The sequence below is a fragment of the Carlito syrichta genome, unplaced genomic scaffold (genome assembly GCF_000164805.1).
Source record: "Carlito syrichta isolate Samal-C Ts95f unplaced genomic scaffold, Tarsius_syrichta-2.0.1 Scaffold130390, whole genome shotgun sequence".
In the NCBI taxonomy this organism is placed as follows: Eukaryota; Metazoa; Chordata; class Mammalia; order Primates; family Tarsiidae; genus Carlito; species Carlito syrichta.
In genome coordinates, this window is record NW_007074486.1 from 446,028 (window position 1) to 466,468 (window position 20,441).

The 20,441-nt window shown below is 41.9% G+C and overlaps 1 protein-coding gene across 1 annotated transcript in view; it reads right to left on the reverse strand.

Moving 5' to 3' along the window:
- Positions 1-15,000, reverse strand: part of TULP4 (tubby like protein 4) — a 103,137-nt gene extending 88,137 nt beyond the window's left edge. The window contains exons 1-2 of the mRNA XM_008048978.1: positions 14,940-15,000; positions 12,332-12,501 (exon numbers count right to left, since the gene is read on the reverse strand). Coding sequence (XP_008047169.1) covers positions 12,332-12,501; positions 14,940-15,000 — 231 coding nt within the window. The remainder of the gene's footprint in view (positions 1-12,331; positions 12,502-14,939) is intronic.
- Between the last annotated feature and the right edge of the window lie 5,441 nt (positions 15,001-20,441).

Consider the following 20,441-nt stretch of genomic DNA (forward strand, 5'->3'; position numbering starts at 1 on the left):
TCCCCACCATAAATATACATTGGGTCTTTGTCCACAGTTCCTGGCATGCAGCTCCTAAAACCCTAGGAATCTCCAGTGTGGTAAGAGTGGCTTCTGTAAGCTAATGACATGACTGGTGGATGGAGGCCCCTAAATAGCTTCAGGATGGAAGCTGGTTGCCAGAGGAACTAACCCTGTGATTGGAAAGCTGAAACTTTCAGCCCCACCCCTGACCTTGGGTGACCTTGAGTGACAGCAGTTCCCCCCCATCCACAGTTTTGTTTCTCACGGTTTCAGTTACCTGTGGTCCAAAAATATTACATGAAAAATTCCAGAAATAAATAATTTCCAAGTGTTAAATTGCGAGTTGCTCTGAGTAACATGCAATGTCCCACCATCCAGCCTGGGATATGAATGAGCCCTCTGCCCAGCATATTCATGCTGTAGAACCACCTACTTGTCAGTCACTTAGCAGCCAGCTTGGTTATCAGACTGACTGAAAATCGTGTACAGAGGGTCTGGTACTATCCATGGATTTGGGCACTCGCTGGGGATAAGGGAGGACTACTCCTATCACCAATGGCTAATGACCTAATCAATCATGCCTAAGTAATGGAATCTCCATGAAAACCCCTACATGCTGGGGTTCAGAGAGCTTCCTTCCAAGCTAGTGTACACATCCAGGTGTTGGGAGGGTGGCACTATGCATTTCTTCCATTTGGCTATTTCTTAGCTGTCTCTTTTACAATACACCGGTAAGGTAAGTAAAGAACCTTCTTGAGTTCTGTGAGCCATTCTAGCAAATTATCAAGCCCAGGTGGAAAAAGAGTCATGGGAACCCCCAATTTAAAACCAAGTCATTCAGAAGTGTGAGTAAACTGGCCTGGCCTCTGAAGTGGGAGCGGTCTTGTGGGCCTGAGCCCTGATGTCTGCAGTGTCTGCACTAACTTCAGGTAGTTTGTGTCAGAACTGAACTGAAGGCCATTTGGTTGGTGTCCAGAGAATTGGAGAAATGGTAGTTGGGGTGGAAAAACTCCACACATCTGGTGGTGGAAGTGCTGTGGTTGTGCCTACGTCCACTTACATTCTGCTTATGAATACTTGTGGAATAGTGCACACACAAGTGGAATAACTAGGCCACGGCACAAGCAGCTCTGCCTTTGCTGGACTTTGCCAGGTTATTTTCCAAAGTAACTGAAGAGCAACATCCCCTCATCCGTTCACCTTTGCTTTATGTCATAACTATGCTCAATACTGCCAGACCTTGATGATCTTCCCACCTGACAGGCAGAAGATGATTACAAGTTGTGCTTCTCTTTCTATTTGTCACCATGGATGTGCAAATTCTACTCAGTCTGGTACATCCTGGTCCATGCTCTGCTCTGTGCTTAAGCCCCTGGTGAGCTCCCACCACCTACTCCTCACCCATGGCTTCCTCCCAGAAGAAATCTTGAGTCTCATGAAACCACACAACACAAGGACTTTGAGGGTTGAAAATATGGAAGGCACAGCCATGCCCCCAAGAAGCACATACTGCAGTCAGGAGTAAACATGCATGACTTCCAAATTCTTATTTTCAATCCCTTAACTTCTTATCTATCCAGTATCGCTATTAGCATCTCAACTTGGCTAACAGGCAACTCCACTTCACATAACTCTAATGGTTTTCTCTTGATGTTTCCCCTAAGCTGCTCCCCCCAGGGCAGTTCCCCCAGGCCTGACCCCGTAACTTGCACAGAGTGCTGGGCAGCTCTGTTTGGGCTGCAAAGCAGACTTCTCCCTCTGCCCTCAGGCATATTAACAGAGACAAAGTGCTGCCCCCCCAGGTTAAGCAAGGCTTCACAGTGTTTGGATTCCCTCTGTGGTGGTCATTAACAAATACATGAAAACCCAGGAAATGCAAAAGAGATTGCTCTTAGATATTTATCAACCCAACTCTGTTTTAAACTGTGGCTAAGATATGTAGCTCAGACATACTTCTTAGATATGAGCTTAACACTCATTAAAAAAATTCCCTTGCCTAACTACAAACTGTAAGAGACACTGAAAGAAGGACTCTATGAATGTCTTTAAAGACCTTGATGCACTATACAAATATTAGCTCTTGGAGTTGTTGTCAAAGGATAAACTTCTTAAACGTTTCTAATAGACTTTAAATTTCAGAATAGTTTTAGATTTACAGGAAAATTTCAAAGACAGTACAGAGGTCCCATACAACCCCTCACCTAGTTTTTCCTATTATGAAACTGTTAACATCTTACAGGAGTATGGCATTTTTGTCACAAACAATAAACCAATATGAATATATTACTCTTGAATAACATCCACATCTTATTCATATTTCCTTAGTTTTTACCAAGTGGCCTTTTTCTGTCCCAGAATGCCATCTAGGATACCACATCCAGTCATCATGTCTCTTTAGGCCCCTCTTGACTGACAGTTTCTCAGACTTTCCTTGCTTGCTGTGACATTGAGAGCTTTGAGTGGGACTCAGGAGGTACTTTGAAGAATACCCCTCAATTGGGATTTGTCAGATGTTTTTCTCATGATAGACCAGGGTTATGGGTCTTTGGGAGGAGGACCACAGAGATGAAGTGATCTTCTCATCACATCATATCAACAGCACAAACTATCAACATGACTTATTACTAGTACTACTAACCTTGATCTCCTGGCTGAGGAAGTATCTGACCTGTTTCTTCATTGTAAGATTATTCCCACCTCCACCCCCCACTCCACCCCCACTACCACATGGTACTCTTTGGAAGGAAGTGGCAATGCGCAGCCCACACTTAAGGGAGGATGAGTTCCCACTTCTTGAGGGTTGAGGATCTACACAAATTGTAACTCTTCTGGCCAGGAGATCTGCCTGTTCTCTCTCATTTATTTGTCAGTATGGAATCATGAATACTTATAGTTTGGGTTACGGTTCAACACAATTCCACTTATTTTGTTGTTCAGGTTGTTCAAGCTTTGACCACAGGAGTTCTTTCAGTTGGCCCCTGTAGCTCTTTGACATGCGACCTCCACCTCCATCACCGTTGTGCATTTAACCTGTTTTTTTTTTTGAGTACTACATCCTACTTTCTGATAGTGCAAGATGCTCCAGGGTCATCATGTGTATTCCCACTCCAGTCTTGAAATAGGCATTTCTCTGTGCAGTCTTGGTTCTGTTTATTGAAAACCAATATTAGAAACCAAGATCTTGGCCCCAGGTGTGCTCAATGCTACTGGGCCGGGTAAATAGCTTTTGACATAAAAAATTAATAGGCTATATGACGAGCTGGGGACATCTTGCTATGCTGTCACTAAAACAGAACCTGACAGAAAACTTCACCAGTTTTTCTTTACATTAAGTCCCTACATACAAACCTTCAAGTTTCAAACTTTCAAAAATGCAAACATACATTCACATACCAATCATGTAAGTTAGTTCACATGTCTGGTGTACAGTGTCACATGTGTGTATCCTCTACAAGTGATTGTGCTTTTGTGTACTTTACTGTATAGTATTGTATACAGTAGTACAGTCTTTATTTCAAGCCCAAGATGTCCAGAAGCAAGTGTAAAAGCAGTGGTGATGCTGCCAGTACTGTATAGCTGATTGCGTTAGTTGGGCACCTGGGCTAACTTTGTTGGAGTTACAAACAAATTGGACTTACGATGTGCTCTCAGAATGGAACTTGTTCATAAGTAGGAGACATATGCTAGTCTCTTTATCTTCAGGCACAGCTGCTTAAGGAAACCAGATGCCCCCGAGTCCAGACCCACCAGTGCAGATCAGAGCAGATAACTTCCAGTTACCTTTAAATTATTAATATATCATTATAATGCCAAAAATCTCTGCCCCTAAGAGCACCACCATCTTGTGTACAGGCGATACATGAAGAATCTGTGAACTGCGTCATGAATCTGAAACTCCACCCTGCATATACTTATACACCTCCCTCACCCCATGTCCAACTCCTTGAGCTCCCTCACCTCCCACTGGTGAGAAGGTGCCTTTGGAGTGTGAGCTCCCCTTCTCTCTTCTTTGGCCATTGAGTAAAACCTGCCTGCCTTTTCAATTGAACATTCTTTCTTGGCAATCAATATAAAGTAGGGAAAAAAACACAATTTATGACTAACAATACCAGAAGGCAAGGCAGATATCAAAAGACCTCTGGAACCAAGTTGGAGGAGCTCTCACTGACCAAGGATGAGACAAGTTGAGCATCAGAAAGAATTCATATAGGGCACTGAGACAAGTATGCTAAAATCTATGAATCCATGATAATACTAAAAAATAAAATCCTCATTGTTAACCCTTGAAGAATGACACTTGCAACTTATAACAAACCTATAACTCTGAAAACCAATAAGCAAAAGGGAGTAAAACAAATCCCACATTTATCCTGCCATTACTTGCAAATAGTACCCCATGAGAACCAAACCGGTGACGAGGTAAAGTTTTAATTTGTGTAAGTATTCCAGTTAATATGGAAGGATGAAATTTAAATGTCACCATTTTGCAACTACTAATAATGCAATGGCTCCAGGTAATGACTGTCAATGGCTGTTGAAATCATTAGGTGAAAAGTTGATGGGAATGTAGTAAGAACAAATCAAACCGATAAACTCTAACTCACTGATCAATTTCAACATCACAAAAAAAATATTACATACTTCCTGATGGAAATGCATGAAATAGTCTCAAAATAGCAATAGCAATACCCCAAACAATGAAACCTGAAGTTGGTAAGTCTAACCAACTAGTTTACCAAAACTACAGAAGACAAAAAACACATTAAATAACATCATGGGATGTAATTAAGAAAATCCATTTATCTTATAGAATGTCTCACGTTCTAGATTTTCCCAATGCAAGGAAAACAGATATTTTAACCTATAGGCTTGACCTATAGATTAAAAGAGATCTAAAGCCGGGCTCGGTGGCTCAGCCTGTAATCCCAGCACTTTGGGAGGCTGAGGTGAGTAGATTCCCTGAGCCCGTAGATTCGAGACCCACCTGTGCAACTTGGTGAGACCTCATCTCTACAACAAAATAAAAAAAAATTAGCCAGGCATGGTAGCAGGCGCCTGTAGTTCCAGCTACTTGGAAGGCTGAGGTGGAAGGATCGCTGGAGCCCAGCAGGTCAAGGCTGCAGTGGCTGGGAGCGTGCTACGGCACTCCAGTCTGTGTGACAGAGTGAGACTCTAACTCAAAAAAAATAAAAAATAAAAAAGAGAGAGAGAGATAAAAAAAAAAAAAGTCAATTCAATACAATGTATGGAACATGTCTGGATTTGACTCTTACAACTACAAGTTAAGAACCACCCAATTTTTTCTAAAAGGCAAAAAATTTGAACAGACCCTTTACCAAAGAAGAAAAGAAGATATACAGATGGCAAATGAGCACATGAAAACATGTTCAATATCATTAGTCATAAGGAAACACTAACTAAAATCACAATGAGACAACTCTATTCCTATTAGAATAGTTTAAGTTAATTTGAGAGTACTTAGCAGTCTTATGTTCAAGTTCTAGTTTTTCTTAGTTGATCCTGTATTCTTGATACAACAAAGAAAATGTAATAACTATTACCCTGATAAAAATTTCATAAATATTAAGCTAGGTCCAACAGTGTCCTCCAACAGCAAGGCTAAAGGCTTTGAACTTTACCTTACTGGTAATGAAAAAGCACTTAAGAGTGCTATTCTTTTAAAAATATGTATAATTTATATAGATAGCTGACAAGTATGATACACATTGCACACAGAGTATTAAGAGCATTCTTTTTGAGGCATATGGTTATAGTTTAGTTAGTATCTGTTTTAACTGTCAGATTTATTACAGCCTAATGTTTACTAGAGCATCTCAAGAAGGAAAGAACATTCCAGAATGACAAGGGAGGTTGTGAGGGGACATGTGACATTTTTTTTTTTTTTTGAGTTGGAGTCTCACTCTGTCGCCCAGACTGGAGTGCAGTGGCCGCTCCCGGCCACCGCAGCCTCGGCCTGCTGGGCTCTGGCGATCCTTCCACCTCAGCCTTCCAAGTAGCCGGAATTACAGGCATGTGCTACCACGCCCGGCTGATTTTTTTTGATTTATTGTAGAGATGAGGTCTTGCTGCCCAGGTGGGTCTCGAACCCGTGGGCTCAGGCAATCCACTCACCTCAGCCCCCCAAAGGCACGGGATTACAGGCTGAGCCACCGAGCCCAGTTGACATGTGACATTTTAAAAAGCATATTAAACATAACTGTGCTGCTTTCTAAAAACTACTTTTGGAAGTATAATACACATGCTTTCACTGATTTCTAGTTGTTTTATTTGAAATTTAAAATATTAATAAAAGATGATAAAATAGTTTTTATTTTTAAAAAAGTTTTAAGAAACACCAGCTTCCATACAGACCTACCTTGAAAAACATGATTCACAAACATTCACAAAATGCTCAACACCAAAGTGTCACACGAACCAATTTCAATTTAAACACTGTATTACTGTTTCCTTTTACTCATTACTTCCCAATCAACTTCAAAAAAACAACAACAACCATGATTCCATTGCATACCTTGATATTAATTAATTTCTCAATAAGTATTATATTTCCAATTGGTGAGATAGATAAAAAGCGTTTTAAAAAGATAGTCTCACTGCTTGAGTTTAAAAAGTAAAGGGAAAGGAAAAGAAAGAAATAGGCATCATGTCTATTGTTTACAGTAGTGAGGGCACTTTGATTTTTGTGCTTTTTCAGTTTCCTCTCCTAGTCCGGCTGCCCAGGTGGGCCAGCGCAGCTGGGACGCATACTTCTCTCCTGACCCACCAACTCAGTCTTAACTCTCAACTTGAGTCTTCCCTGAGCACTGCTCTGGGGTGAGAATGTCACTCTTGAGACCCAGTGGAGGCCCACCTGTTCAAGTGTTCCCAGAGCAGGAAGGGTGTTTCAAGTATGGAAAGGGATTCTCGGAAACCATGGCAAACCAGAGGCCTTAGGTGCGAAAATGGCTGCCAATGAAGATCTCTTGATGTACTAAAAGAGTAGGATTAGGGACCCTCAATGAGAAAGTAAGATATTCTGAATAAAAAGCACTAACTCCCACGTGCAATCAGCAAAAGTCATTGTCTATTAGTAGATGATAATTTCCCCCTGTGCATTCAGATTGGATCCTAATTTGCAATAAAGATCGCAACTCAAACTATGATCTTCACAATGACTAGCACACTAGATGGACACAGCCTTGGTCTAAGCAAACAAATCTGCAAACGACACAATTCCATTCAAGCATTTTGTATATTCCTGAATTTCTTAAAATTTATGTCCAGTATCTATGCCAAATAAAAAAGCATAAACTATCAACACCACATTCATAGGCTTTCATGTGTTTCTTATTCAGACTGTTATCGAAACCCCTGCTAAATCATCAAATAAGACTCAACACGTGCCATTCTAAAACAAGGAAATTAACCTCTTACACACATGTATGGAAATGGATAGATTACAAAAGGATCTGATTCTCAAAAATGACCCCATGGCCTGGTACTTGCGGCAGATAAGGCAGCTGAGGTTCAGAGGTTAATTGGCCTGAAGAACCCAATCAGGGTAGGCAGAGCAGGGCTAGGAGCTTGTTCCTAGGCCAGCATGTTTTCTTACCTTAAAAATAAAGTAGGTCAGAATCATTTGGCAGGCTCATTGTTTGGGAACACCAATTCATCCTGGAAAAACTACTGTATTTTTGAAGAATGCTCACATTTTTTAAAATTAGAAAGTTGAAATTTCTAGCCCAAAATCTTTTGACCATCCAAAATGAGCTAAGAAAACTGTTCTAAGGCTGGGCATGGTGACTCACACCTGTAACCCCAGCACTTTAGGAGGCTGAGGTGGGCAGATTGCTTGAGACCAACCTGGGCAACATAGTAAAACCTCATCTCTACAAAAAAAAAACTTAAAAAAAAATTAGCCAGCCATGGTGGCACACACCTGTACTCCCAGTGATGTGGCAGGAAGGGGTTGGTAGCAGTTAAAGATATTTCCTTTTGAAAGCCAAGCAGCAAGTTCTAAAGGCCCACCAGGCAGGTTTTGTTTGAAAAGGCAAAATGGCCAGAGACTGACGGCTCTCATGGAAATGCAAAACAGTAACTAATTCACAGACTTATCCAAAACCCCTCTTTTGAAGTTGACTGTTTACAACCCTGCTTGCAGACCCTGCTGCCTTGCATTTCCTGGAGACCATTTGTTCTTTGAAAAACCTGATTTTGCTAAGTACAACCTGGGCTCGGTGGCTCAGCCTGTAATCCCGTGCTTTGGGAGACTGAGGTGAGTGGACTGCCTGAGCCCGCGGGTTCGAGACCCGCCTGGGCAACTTGGCAAGACCTCATCTCTACAATAAATCAAAAACTAGCTGGGTGTGGTAGTGCAAGTCTGTAGTTCCAGCTACTTGGAAGGCTGAGGCAGAAGGATCGCCAGAGCCCAGCAGGTTGAGGCTGCAGTGGCTGGGAGCGGCCACTGCACTCCAGTCTGGGTGACGGAGTGAGACTCACTCAAAAAAAAAAAAAAAAAAAGATTCCAAAGAGAATGTGTAATCGCTCAACATGACCCCCTCCCTTACCTAAACAAGGATATAAGACACCTCTTCTTCCGTTCTGCGGGGCTCAACCTGGAAGCATTAGCCCCTTGAGCCCGCTGAGCCGGCCAGCATAATAAAGTGCCACTTCCTATAATAGTCTTGATGTCACCATCTCTGTCTTCCCGCTATACCAGCTACTCAGGAGGCTGAGGTGGAAGGATTGATTACCTGAGCCCAGGATGTTGAGGCTGTAGTGAGCCATGATCATGCCACTATACTTGAGCCTGGGCAACAGAGTGAGAACGTGACTCAAAAGGAAAAAAAGAAAAGAAAAATATTCTCAGAAATCAGGAAAAAATATTGGTGCAGAACTAGAAGGCACACACACATTTTAAGAAACCCAATGTTTACTATGAGAGAAAACTTTCTAATAAGGAGAGCATTTTCAGACAAAATGAAGACACAGAATGCTTTATAAAGCCCAGACTGGAATTCAGATTTTTCTGTTGGCAGCTGAGAGTGGTTTCCCTGACCTATGTTTGTTCTCCTCTCTTAGAGTTGAGAAGCATACTCCTTTAGCCGGAACGTGGAATGCGGGAAAAGTCTGAAGCAGAGGCCTGATGGCCAACTGTTAGGGTGTTGGGAGATACCTGCCCCAGCTGGGGGCTTGCTGAACTACACTGGGGGACCTCCACACCAACATCCAACACAAGAGTGTAAATCTGGAGCCAGAACACTAGGCAGGAACTAAATGTGCTCTTGACCTTAGTGATAGTATGGCTTCAAATTCAAAAAACAGAGAGGCTGATCTTAACCATCTACCTATGGCTTAATCCTTCACTAATTTACTAAAGAAACATTCAATTATTAAAGAGTTAAGTTGGGCATACTGCTTAAAATTTTATAGTTTGAATATTATAATGATTTCACCTACCAGGTGTGTACTTTAGAGCAAAGTCTGCTTCTCAACTCTAAGAGAGGAGAACAAAGATAGGTCAGGGAAACCACTCTCAGTTGTCAACAGAAAAATCTGAACTCTAGTCTGGGCTTTATAAAGCATCCCGTGTCTTCATTTTGTCTGAAAAAGCAAGTTGGCCTAGGTAATTTCTAAGAAATCTTCTAGGTCTAATATTTCAATTCATTGGATTATATTGTCAACTACTAAGCAAATACAACATACCCATTCCAGAGTGCAGTATCTTAACAAAACTTAGCGATTCATCACCCAAGGAGAAAATTTAGCAGCTGAATCATGACATAATCAACTAGAAGGTAGGGCAGGTTGGGGGTGCAGTAGTATTTTTCTGATAGCCAGGATTTATGAGTCCAGGAATCAAGAGGTGGAAATGGGAGTGGCACCACTTACCGGTAACCCTAGTGACCCAGTAGCAAAATGTCTGCTTTCTGTCCCCACAATCTTATGCTCTGCTGGTCCACAGGTCTTAGTTCCAAACGGAATAATGCTTCTACCAGGAGATACAATGATGATTCCATCCAACTGGAAGCTAAGACTGCCACCTGGCCACTTTGGGCTCCTCAGGGCTCTGATTCAACAGGCAAAGAAGGGAGTTGCTGTGCTGGCTGGGTGACTAACCCTACCAAAAGTAAACTGGACTACTACTCCACAACAGAGGTAAGAAAAGGTATGTCAAGCCGGGCTCGGTGGCTCAGCCTGTAATCCCGCGCCTTTGGGAGGCTGAGGTGGGTGGAATGCCTGAGCCCGCGGGTTCGAGACCCGCCTGGGCAGCAAGACCTCATCTCTACAATAAATAAAAAAATCAGCCGGGCGTGGTAGCACATGCCTGTAATTCCGGCTACTTGGAAGGCTGAGGAGGAAGGATCGCCGCCCAGTAGGTCGAGGCTGTGGTGGCTGGAAGTGGCTACTGCACTCCAGTCTGGACGACAGAGTGAGACTCCAACTCAAAAAAAAAAAAAAAAAAAAAAAAAAGAAAAGGTATGTCTGGAATACAAGAGAGCCATTCCTCAGGGCATCTCTTAGATGACCAAACCCTGAGATTAGCATCAATGGAAATGACAACTACCCAATGCAGGCAGAACTAAGAATAGCCTAGCCCCTTCAGGAAAGACAGTTTGAGCCAGGCAAAGGACCATGGCCATGTGAGGTGCTTGCTAAAGGCAAAGAAAGTACAGAATGGGGAGTGGAAGAAGGTAGTTAAAAATACTAGTTATGTATTTACGGAAGTGAAGACTGGAACGATCACAAGTATGTCCTCCCTATTTTGTTATGGCTATGTCTGTATGAGTGTATGTCTGGGTGTCACATTTACTCCAACAATGAAAGTGTGTTCATCCTTTTCCAACAGGTAAGTTCCTAACACTCCTTTCCAATAACTCCATTTCCTATACAAACTAAATCTTGTTTTCAAGTGATTTCATATTTCTGTATTTCATATTTAAATTAAACCACAAACTCACGGGAAGGAGGGAACCCATTCTTCCTCCTCTCCAATATCACAAGACTGCAGGGCTAGAGAAGGGCAGCTCTTATTAATCAACTAGGACTTCCTTGAAGAAACTGACAGGAGCCCTCCCTCAATGACAACCCCCCTAATTGAGCTTCACTATAGCTGTTGGATAGTTTTGCTAAAGGGCTGTCTCACCCACAGATAGCTCTTCCCTAAGCTGGTACAACTTTTGGTTAGATGAGGGACCACAGGGATGTCTTCCCAACTTTCTCACCCATCAGTAACATGATGGTGCAAACCAGTTGGTACTGTCCACTCATCATCAGACAGCACCGAGGGAATAAAGCAACTCAGAGGCCCAGCTTCCATGTGAAAAGGGACTGCCTGAGAATCATCATTTTCACTGGGAAGCATTCACATAGACACAGCAAATATGAATGCTAATCACCAGAGTCAATTTTTTTCTTCAAGATAATTTCCAACTTTTAATAACAGTCACAGCAGTTAAATGGATTCATTTTCCAAAAGTTATCTGTCTTCCATGCTAGGAGGAATGGGTAAGAAATCTCACCTTAACAGATACACCTGCTGGACAGTTCCTGTTTTCCAAAAGTTTCCTGGCTCTGTAATATGCCCTTACTTACAAGCACAGGGAAAGGAAGACAGAAAACAAAGAGGGAAAGATGGAAGACAGGGGAACCAAGGAAGACACAAGTGATCCAGATACTGATATTACCACTCACAATGCACCAATCTTCTAGTACAGACTGTAGGTGGCACAGATGGATGGCCAAGATCTGAATCCCAGTTCCACTACTTACTAGCTGTGTGACTTTGGATGAGTTCCTTATTCTTGTGGAGTTGTTAGGATTAAGTGAGTTAATTCAGTTAATGTGGTTAGAGCAGGGCCTGACACATCTTGGGAGCTAAGTAAGGATAAGCTCTCATTGTTGTCATTTCATATACCTTTCTATAATACTTATATATATATATATACATATATATATATATATATATATACACACACACACACACTAAAACAAAAAAGGTGGGGAGTTGGAGGGCTGTGAAAGGCACAACCTTAGCTTTAAACACAAAAACTCAAAATCTACATGAAACACTCTCACCAAAGGGTCGTTTTTCCTCCTAGACATTTTTCTAATAAAAATTCAAAGCTGGGCCAAACGCTTGGCTTCTTGTTCCACAGCAGGGAACTCTCTTCACTGATCCCTGCTTTATCCCTTCCTCTCACCACAGCAGAAATTTTTTAAAGATAAAAAATCAAAGTATCAGTTTCTACTCATTATTTCAGAGGTGGTGAGTGCCAGTCAGAGAGGAGCACAAACAATGTCCACTTCCCCTCAGCAGGCAGCTGACCTCACTGCTCTTTCGTCCAAAGACGACAGTGGACCAGCCGCTGGGTGGAGGTGGCGGTTCCACCACTGGCTGTGATGCCAGCCTCCCAGGGATGACAAGGACCAAACTACTCAGAGCCACAGATGCCATTGTGTGACTGCTGCCATTCGTCTGCTGCAGCTCTTTCTCACCTATGGCAAGTCAACACACATGTACCAAGCATCTCACACAGAACCCAACCTAAGATGCAGGTGTGGTTAGAAGTTATCACTCCATACAAATGCAAAGTCTGTGGAACTTTCTATCATCTTTCTGCAGCAGAGTCAGGATCTTTTAACACCACATGAGATTCTGCTAGGAAGAAAAATCTAAAGGAAACATGATTTGTATTACAGTTGGCATTCTGATCTTAAAGAGCATCCAATATCCTGGGATAAAATGTATTAACCACAGGAAAGATTCCAGAAAATTGAAGAGGGGCAGGGCATGGGGGCAGAGCAGAGAGTTTGGTGGATGAGTGCTTTTAAGTCTAACAACTACCCTATGATGTAAATGTTGCCATTCTAATTTTACAAAACAAGGGATCTGAGGCTTAGAGAAGTTAGGTAGCTTTGTCCAACATTCCACAGCCATGTGGTGATGGCACCACCACTCAAACCTAGACCCAATTCCTAAGTTTCTTTGTTTATTATTTATTTGTTTTTTGAGTTGGAGGTTCACTCTTTTGCCCAGGCTGGAGTGCAGTGGCAAATCACGGCTCTCCGCACCCCTCACCTCCTGGGCTCAGGCGATCCTTCTGCCTCAGTCTCCCAAATCGCTGGGATATACAAGTGTGCCCCACAACACCCAGTTAATTTTGGAATTTTTTTTTTTTTGTAAAGATGAGGTCTCACTATGTTGCCCAGGTTGGTCTTGAACTCTTGGGCTCAAGCAATCCTCCTGCCGCAGCCTCCTAAGTGTGACTGATCCACTATGCCTGGCCCTAAGTTTAAATGTAAAGACAATATGCACGAGTGATCTCTAACAGGAAAAGTTTTTTAGCTATTAACCAAAACTAGATGATTAACTACTAGATAGCTGAGTGGTTAAGGCAAAAGAAAAATCTCTGAACAATTGGATTCCTAAATTAAAGTACCAAACAAGGGTAATTAGAAGCATCTATGGAGACGATGAAGAAAAAGAGCCACAAGGAACAAAGACTGCAGATTGAGAAGGGACCAGACGGCTAAGAGGCCACACTGGTAGTAACCAAGGGGGCTCCCGCTTGCCTTCAGAACACAGCACAGGAGCTTGGGGTAAGGGGTGGGCTGCAAACAGCTGGTCTTGCTCAACTAGCTTAGAGCAAAGCACTGGGAAGACTTCTGATGACTTAAAATTCACGTTAATCACCAGCTTTCCTCATATGTTATATGGTGATGTTTATTTGTTATTCCCTAACACAAGTTGGCAAAAGCTAAAGCCAGAATTCCGACACAGAGATAATTTGCTTTCTAAAGACTTAATAGTCATCATTTATTTTCTGATGTAGCTCCAAAAATAATCTGAAGACCTTACAAAATCAACTGCCATTTCAAAATGTACACTGTATACTTTCTAAACATAAGGCTTGAAAGAAAGCTAACAGTTTAGTTCAGACCTTCAATATAGTATTATCTTCCTAGTAATCATGTCTTCAAAAAACGTACAACCAAATGTACGTTTTGAAGTTATTTAGGATACTCCAACAATAACTTAAAATGCTGAAGTCTAACTCCCTATAATTGGGAAATGAGAGAAAGTTCAGTTAATTTTAATACAGCTATGATTCTCTGTACAGAACATCACCATCTTCATTTGTTTTCTCACTGACATCCATTCTTTAATACAAATAACTTTGAAACAGTCAACACTACCTGCCAAGTGAATAAAAGAAAAAAAGAATCTGTGACTCCATCCACATCCTCTCTATCATTTCCACTTCAGTTTAATTCAAATAACAGCTGGACTTGGCCTTGTGCCAGTCACCGGATACTAAAAATTACAGTACATGTTGCCACACTGGGAATACTACAAAGTTGAAGGATGATTGAGAAGAGTGGGGAGGGAGGGCAGTGTGGGGAGAACTAGATACCAGGACAGGAAAGGCACCCCATGGAAGATAAACTCGGAGTTCGGTTAGGTGACTGTTTTGTCTTTTTCCCCCCTAACTTCTGAAGCTCACAGCAGCTCAAAAGAACTTTACTTAACTTGTCCTCATAATATCCATGAGAACCTTCATAACTTTCTCATAGATCAAGGAGCATTTTGTATACAGGAAAATATATACACAAGTTTTATCTAAGACCTTTCAAATATTTGTTTGTACAGCTAGCACTAAGATTCAGGATCCTAAAAAAAAAAAAAAAAAAAATTAGTCCAGACCACCACCCTGCTTTTGACTAATTTCAACCATACACAGACTGAAATGCTCTTACAACGACCAGATGTCCCTCAAAATTATAAAGAAGTCTCATACATTTTAAAAATGAAACAAACAAAAAAGAGAGTGAGGAGGTAGTGTGTTGCCTATTAGAGCAATTCCAAAGTATAGTGTCACTCAGGGTTACAAGCTGCAGACTGCCTGGAGTGCCGAATGCTTGGAAAGACTCACCCTGCTCTTGGTCCATGCTTCTGTGGTGCTTCCAGATGAAAGAGGCTCGGCCCAGCTCCATCGTCCATCACTAACCATTGTTGCTAACATTTACTATTTACTTCTTGGGCTGTGGGTATTCACACCTATGACCCAAAACATGTTCAACAGATAAAAGCGAAGAGTGCATGCATGCATACACATGCACTATGTTTTATGCAATTTTGTGAGTTGCCAGGGAAAAACTGCTTCATAGAAGAGTACCAACCTGGATCTGCCTGCAGGTTTTATCTCAATCCAGAGGCCTTATTTTTCACTTACTTCCATACACAGCCTAGATCATACTGTCCTGTACCAATGATTCTATACTAAGAACTGAAATGTCATTCTCCTTTTAAGTTATGCAGTACATTTTAAAGATAAATACACAAAATAAACACAAATTATATAAGATATCAAATTATATTTGATAAGGAGAAAAGCCTTCTTATCAAATTCAACTATGAGTTTTTCAAAAGATTAGATGAAATTCTGCATTCCCTAAACTATTGCCAGAATGGCTTAAGTAATTTCCAACCAATGTAATTATTTACAAAAAGTACTGGGTTGTCTAGACTACAGAATTAATCAGTAAGTGACACTGGGCTAAATCCCAATTAAAATGTTCAAGGAGTAATTGTGATGGATGTGGTATTTCTTACAAAAATTGATCATTTATCACATGCCAGACACTACACTGGAGCCAAAGAGACAGTTAAATATGGCCCTTGGCTCACACACTCAGAGAAGTGCTTAAGTCAGGGGAGACAAGCAGGTAATAACTATACAGCAGTGAGCTCAGTGCAAGGGCAGAAACGTGCCAAGTGTTCTGAGTGCAGTGCTGGAAGTGTCAGGAGCTTCCTTAGTCACATGTCTCTCTGAGAAAGTCATTCTGATAGACCTCTGAACTCCCAGAGTAAGGTAAATTTCAGCACTCTCTGCTAAAACACCAATTATCTAGAATTTCCTTCCACAGGCAAATGACTTCCATTTTGCCCAGCACTCTTCTTTTACAGTGAAAACTGGAGTGGGTTTATTAATAGCTGCAAACAGAAAATTATGATTACACATTCCCTAACATAGTTACACTGAATATTCCTTTCTCAAAATATTGTTTAATGCTTAATTTTTTGTGTACATGTACTACTACAGCATAACTTAACACTGGCGCTCAGTCATCAACTTGAATTACCTGGAATATGCCTTGAATTCTTTTTTAACCTATTCTATTTTGGCAACTCTGTATTTGCATATGTTACCACTTATTAAAGCTTGACTTTTTGCCCATTTTGCTGAAAGATTCATTATTCTACATCTGTAAAGACAACTGAGATGAAAACTTCCAAGGGTTGGCAGGTTAAGTCCATAAGGTCATTCACTGCCTACCATCAACCTTTCTAGGCTTTTGCCTTTTCTCCTGTTACTTCTTTTCTTTTTCTTTCTTTTTTTTTTGAGTTGGAGTCTCACTCTGTCGCCCAGACTGGAGTGCAGTGGCACACTCCTGGCCACCACAGCCTCGACCTGCTGGGCTCCGGCGATCCTTCCGCCTCAGTCTTCCAAGTAGCTGGAACTACAGGCGCGCACGACCATGCCCGGCTAATTTTTTTGATTTATTGTAGAGATGAGGTCTCGTCAAGTTGTCCAGGCAGGTCTCGAACCCGCGGGCTCAGGCAATTCACTCAGCTCAGCCTCCCAAAGCGCGGGATTACAGGCTTAGTCACCTCTTTCTTCTTTTTTTTAAGTTGGGAGTTTCACTCAGCCGCCCAGGCTGGAGTGCAGTGGCACACTCACAGCCACTCCAATGTCGACCTGCTGGGCTCCAGCGATCCTTCTGCCTCAGCCTTTCAGGTAACCAGAACCACAGGTACGTGCTACCATGCCTGGCTCATTTTTTATTTATTGTAGAGACGAGGTCTCTCCAGACCAACCAGAGTTGGTCTTGAACCCACAGTCTCAGGCAATTCACTTGCTTCGGCCTCCCAAAGTGCTGAGATTACAAGCTGAGCCACTAAGCCTGGCCTTCCTCCTGTTATTTCAAAAGTCCTAAGACAAACTGCCAATCTTTCAGACTCCCCACAAGTTAGAGACTAATCTGCCCAGCTGCAAAACTGAGGCAGAGAAAAGCATCTATTTTGTAAGTGAACATCAATTCCTGTGAAAGGAAGGTACTAGCAATGACATACACATGTACACACACAAATCCAGGATGTTTGCTACTTAGAAAATGCCTGACAAATGAAAGATCAAAATAACCTGGGCCTCAGACTAATAGGAGTGGCAAAGTCATTACCAAAACAAAGCAAGTGCCAGTATCCTGAGAGGTCATATTAGTTCTGTAATTTTGTCAACATATTTAAAAATGAGAAGATCAAATATTAGATACCCACTAATGGAAAACAGTCTTACTGAATCTATATTGGTGGTTTTTCCAGACAGTTGAACAACTGAATTTTATACAAATTGCCCTTCCACCTAAATTTTATAAAGGGCACCAAAATCTTGTTTCATCAGCAAAACTGCCTTATTTTGGGGTGAAGGGTAGTACCAGCTGACTGACTAACCCTATTAAGTCGCTGTCTACTATGACTGCTCCCCTCAATCCCCCTACAATGTGAAAAGCTTTTTTTTCCCCCTTAAATAAGAGGGAGAAGTAGGCATTTGTAGCAATGCAGGCCAGTGCTAAACAGAAGCATCCTCTTGGCCTCATCGTGAATTGCTGGCCCTCAAAACCTCAGTGGATAGGCTAAGTGCTCACCCTCCATCCCCACAGGGCTCACTCCTTAAGGGTGGGTAGCGGGGTGCCGGCTGCAGCTTCCTCCACAGGTCACAATGGGCAGTGAGGAGGTGGACCAGTGGGTGCATGATGAGTTAGCCAACAGGAGTCTGCCTGCTGGAAGCTTGGCTTGGAGAACCACTGAAATCTCTTCCCACACCTTGTATGTGTTAGGGGTAATTTGTTGACTTTGTACAGATAGATTTGCTAGAGTTTTGGGGGCACAAGGTACCTGTGAGGCATCAGTCTTAGACTGCTCATGTCTACAGGAGGAAGGCCCAGCACAGACCTGTTGTGTTATGGTGCTCTGGGCCTCGACTTGCCCTCACTGTCCTACAAAACATCTGTATCTATCTTCCCAGCTTTTGGCCTTTTTATTTTCACATTTCCATGAAATATGAAAAAAAGAGGAGGCCAGTAGTATAACTGATACACCAAAATAAACCTATTACTGTCAATGAGATAAGAGGATAAGATTGCCTTTCTAACAGAAGTTCTATGAGAATTTCACCTTGGCCCAGTTCACCTGCAACCAACAGCAACCCGAGAAAAAGCTGAACTAGTTCTGTGGGGTTGATGGCAAGAGCTGATATCACTAATCAATCAGGAGGGGGTTATGTTTTGCTGCAATGACAAATACTGCCCCAAATCTCGTTGGTTTAAAATAGCAGGGATGTATTTCTGGATCTTGCGTTCTAGCCGTGTGAGTCAGCCGAGGCTCTGCGCCACACTGTCTCCACGCAGGGACGTGAGTTGAGCGGCCTCTAGTACCTGTACCGTCAACTGCAGCAAAAAGAAGGAGCGTGGACAAGTAGGCAGAGCTGTACAAGGTCTCCATGTATACTGCACAGGACAAGGTCAGTTAGCTGAAAACATCTAACCCGCAGGAAAAGGAGATGTGTGACTGTACCATGTCCCTGGACAAGGAGAAGTGGACGAGTCAGAAGAACAGCACAAGTGATCACACACCCCATCCAGATTCCAGCTGGCACCTTTGACCCTAGCCAGGACTGACCCCTTTACCCCTCACTCAGGCAGGTTTACATAAACAGCTACAACATAGACAGATACTTGCTGGTGGGGGTCTTCCAAGGCCATTTCCCATGGATCCCCTCTGACTGCTCTCCGCTTGGTTGTCCGGTTTCACCTAAAATTCATCTTACTGTTGAAAATCTCTCCTGCTGAGTAAATATATTCTCACCTTCTCTAACTGCAGAAGCTGTTCAATCCCATCGGATCCACTTCCCTCCAGCCCTAATGTCACGTAAAAACCACATAGCCTGCAGTCTGCCTTTTCCAACTGTGCTCCCATCAGATTACAGAGCAGGCACCACTGATTTCTAAGTGCCAGTGCTTAAGAAAAAAAGAACATTAAAATATGTAAGTTAAGAAAAACCTAAAACCTTTCCTCCTTGTGACTATTTAAGTGAAACATTTTAAGTTATATTACAATGTGCATGTGTGTGAATAGAAAGCTGTCTAGGAGACACCAATGTAAATCCTGGTCATCTCTAGGCAATGAAGTTACAAAAGAGTTTTACATTCTTTCTGTAGACTTTTTAACAAATATATTATTTATATAATTACATATAAGTTACAGAAAGCTATATTAAATTCGTTTTTAGTATATTTTCAGAGGATCAATTTCATACTAATGAATTTCTTTTGTATATATTACTTCCTTCACACTACCTTTTTGAAGTATTGCATCTGAGGTAAACAAAGCAAAAGTTGATACCATGGTACTTATTTATTAAAATGGACCTCTGCCACAAAGAAGACATGCAGAGTTAAGCTCTCCGTAAACATTTCTTCATTATCTTATTGAAATACCTAAAATTAAAAGTGATTCAAGCTAAGAACATACAAGTGACAAAGCCAGTAAAGAGAGCGGGACAAAAGAAAAGAGTCAACCTGGACTCTGCCCTGTACACACAATGGGCTGGCCTAGGTTCTTCACTGGACATGATGGGCACGACAGAATGGACGCTGGGGAGAGGAAATACTAAGAACAACAACAATAATAATGGCAGCTAACATTTCCTGGATACAAACATTTTGCTTGCTTCTCTACTAACATATACATTTTCTCACTGAACTCTGAGGATTATTCTAAATAGTAAGAACTACTATTTTCCCTACTTCTAACAATGAGAAAAAGAAGGCACCTGCCACCATATTTCAAATTTCAAATCAACTCCAGGAAGAGGAAGACTGAGCAATGTATAAAAACACAAAACCATAGCAAATCCAGCACAAAACAACTGCAGAAGTATAACATTATTGAAAATGACAAATGTCTAAGCTTTGAGACAGCAGGAGTAAAACCAAAGAAAAACTACAGAAATATGTAAATGTCTGTGGTGGGCACATAGCTTCCATATGTCCAACACTCTTGGTTTCCACAAGGGAGGGAGTGACTCTTTGTCCATTCCAGATGCTTCTGCCAGGACTCCCCCCCACATCACTGTGTCTCAGAGTCAGCCAGCTACAGAAACCATCATGACTCAGCCAGCCAATCGAGTCTTCCATAATTCTACCGACAGTGACTGCTCTAAGGAATGAGACACTAGAATCAGTCCTGAAATGTTATAGATCAACCCTGGGAAAGAGAGGGTGCTACGGTCTAAATATTTGTTCCCTCCAAAACTCATGTTAAAATTTAATCCCCCAAGTGGCAGTACTAACGGATGGGATCTTTAAGAGGTGAC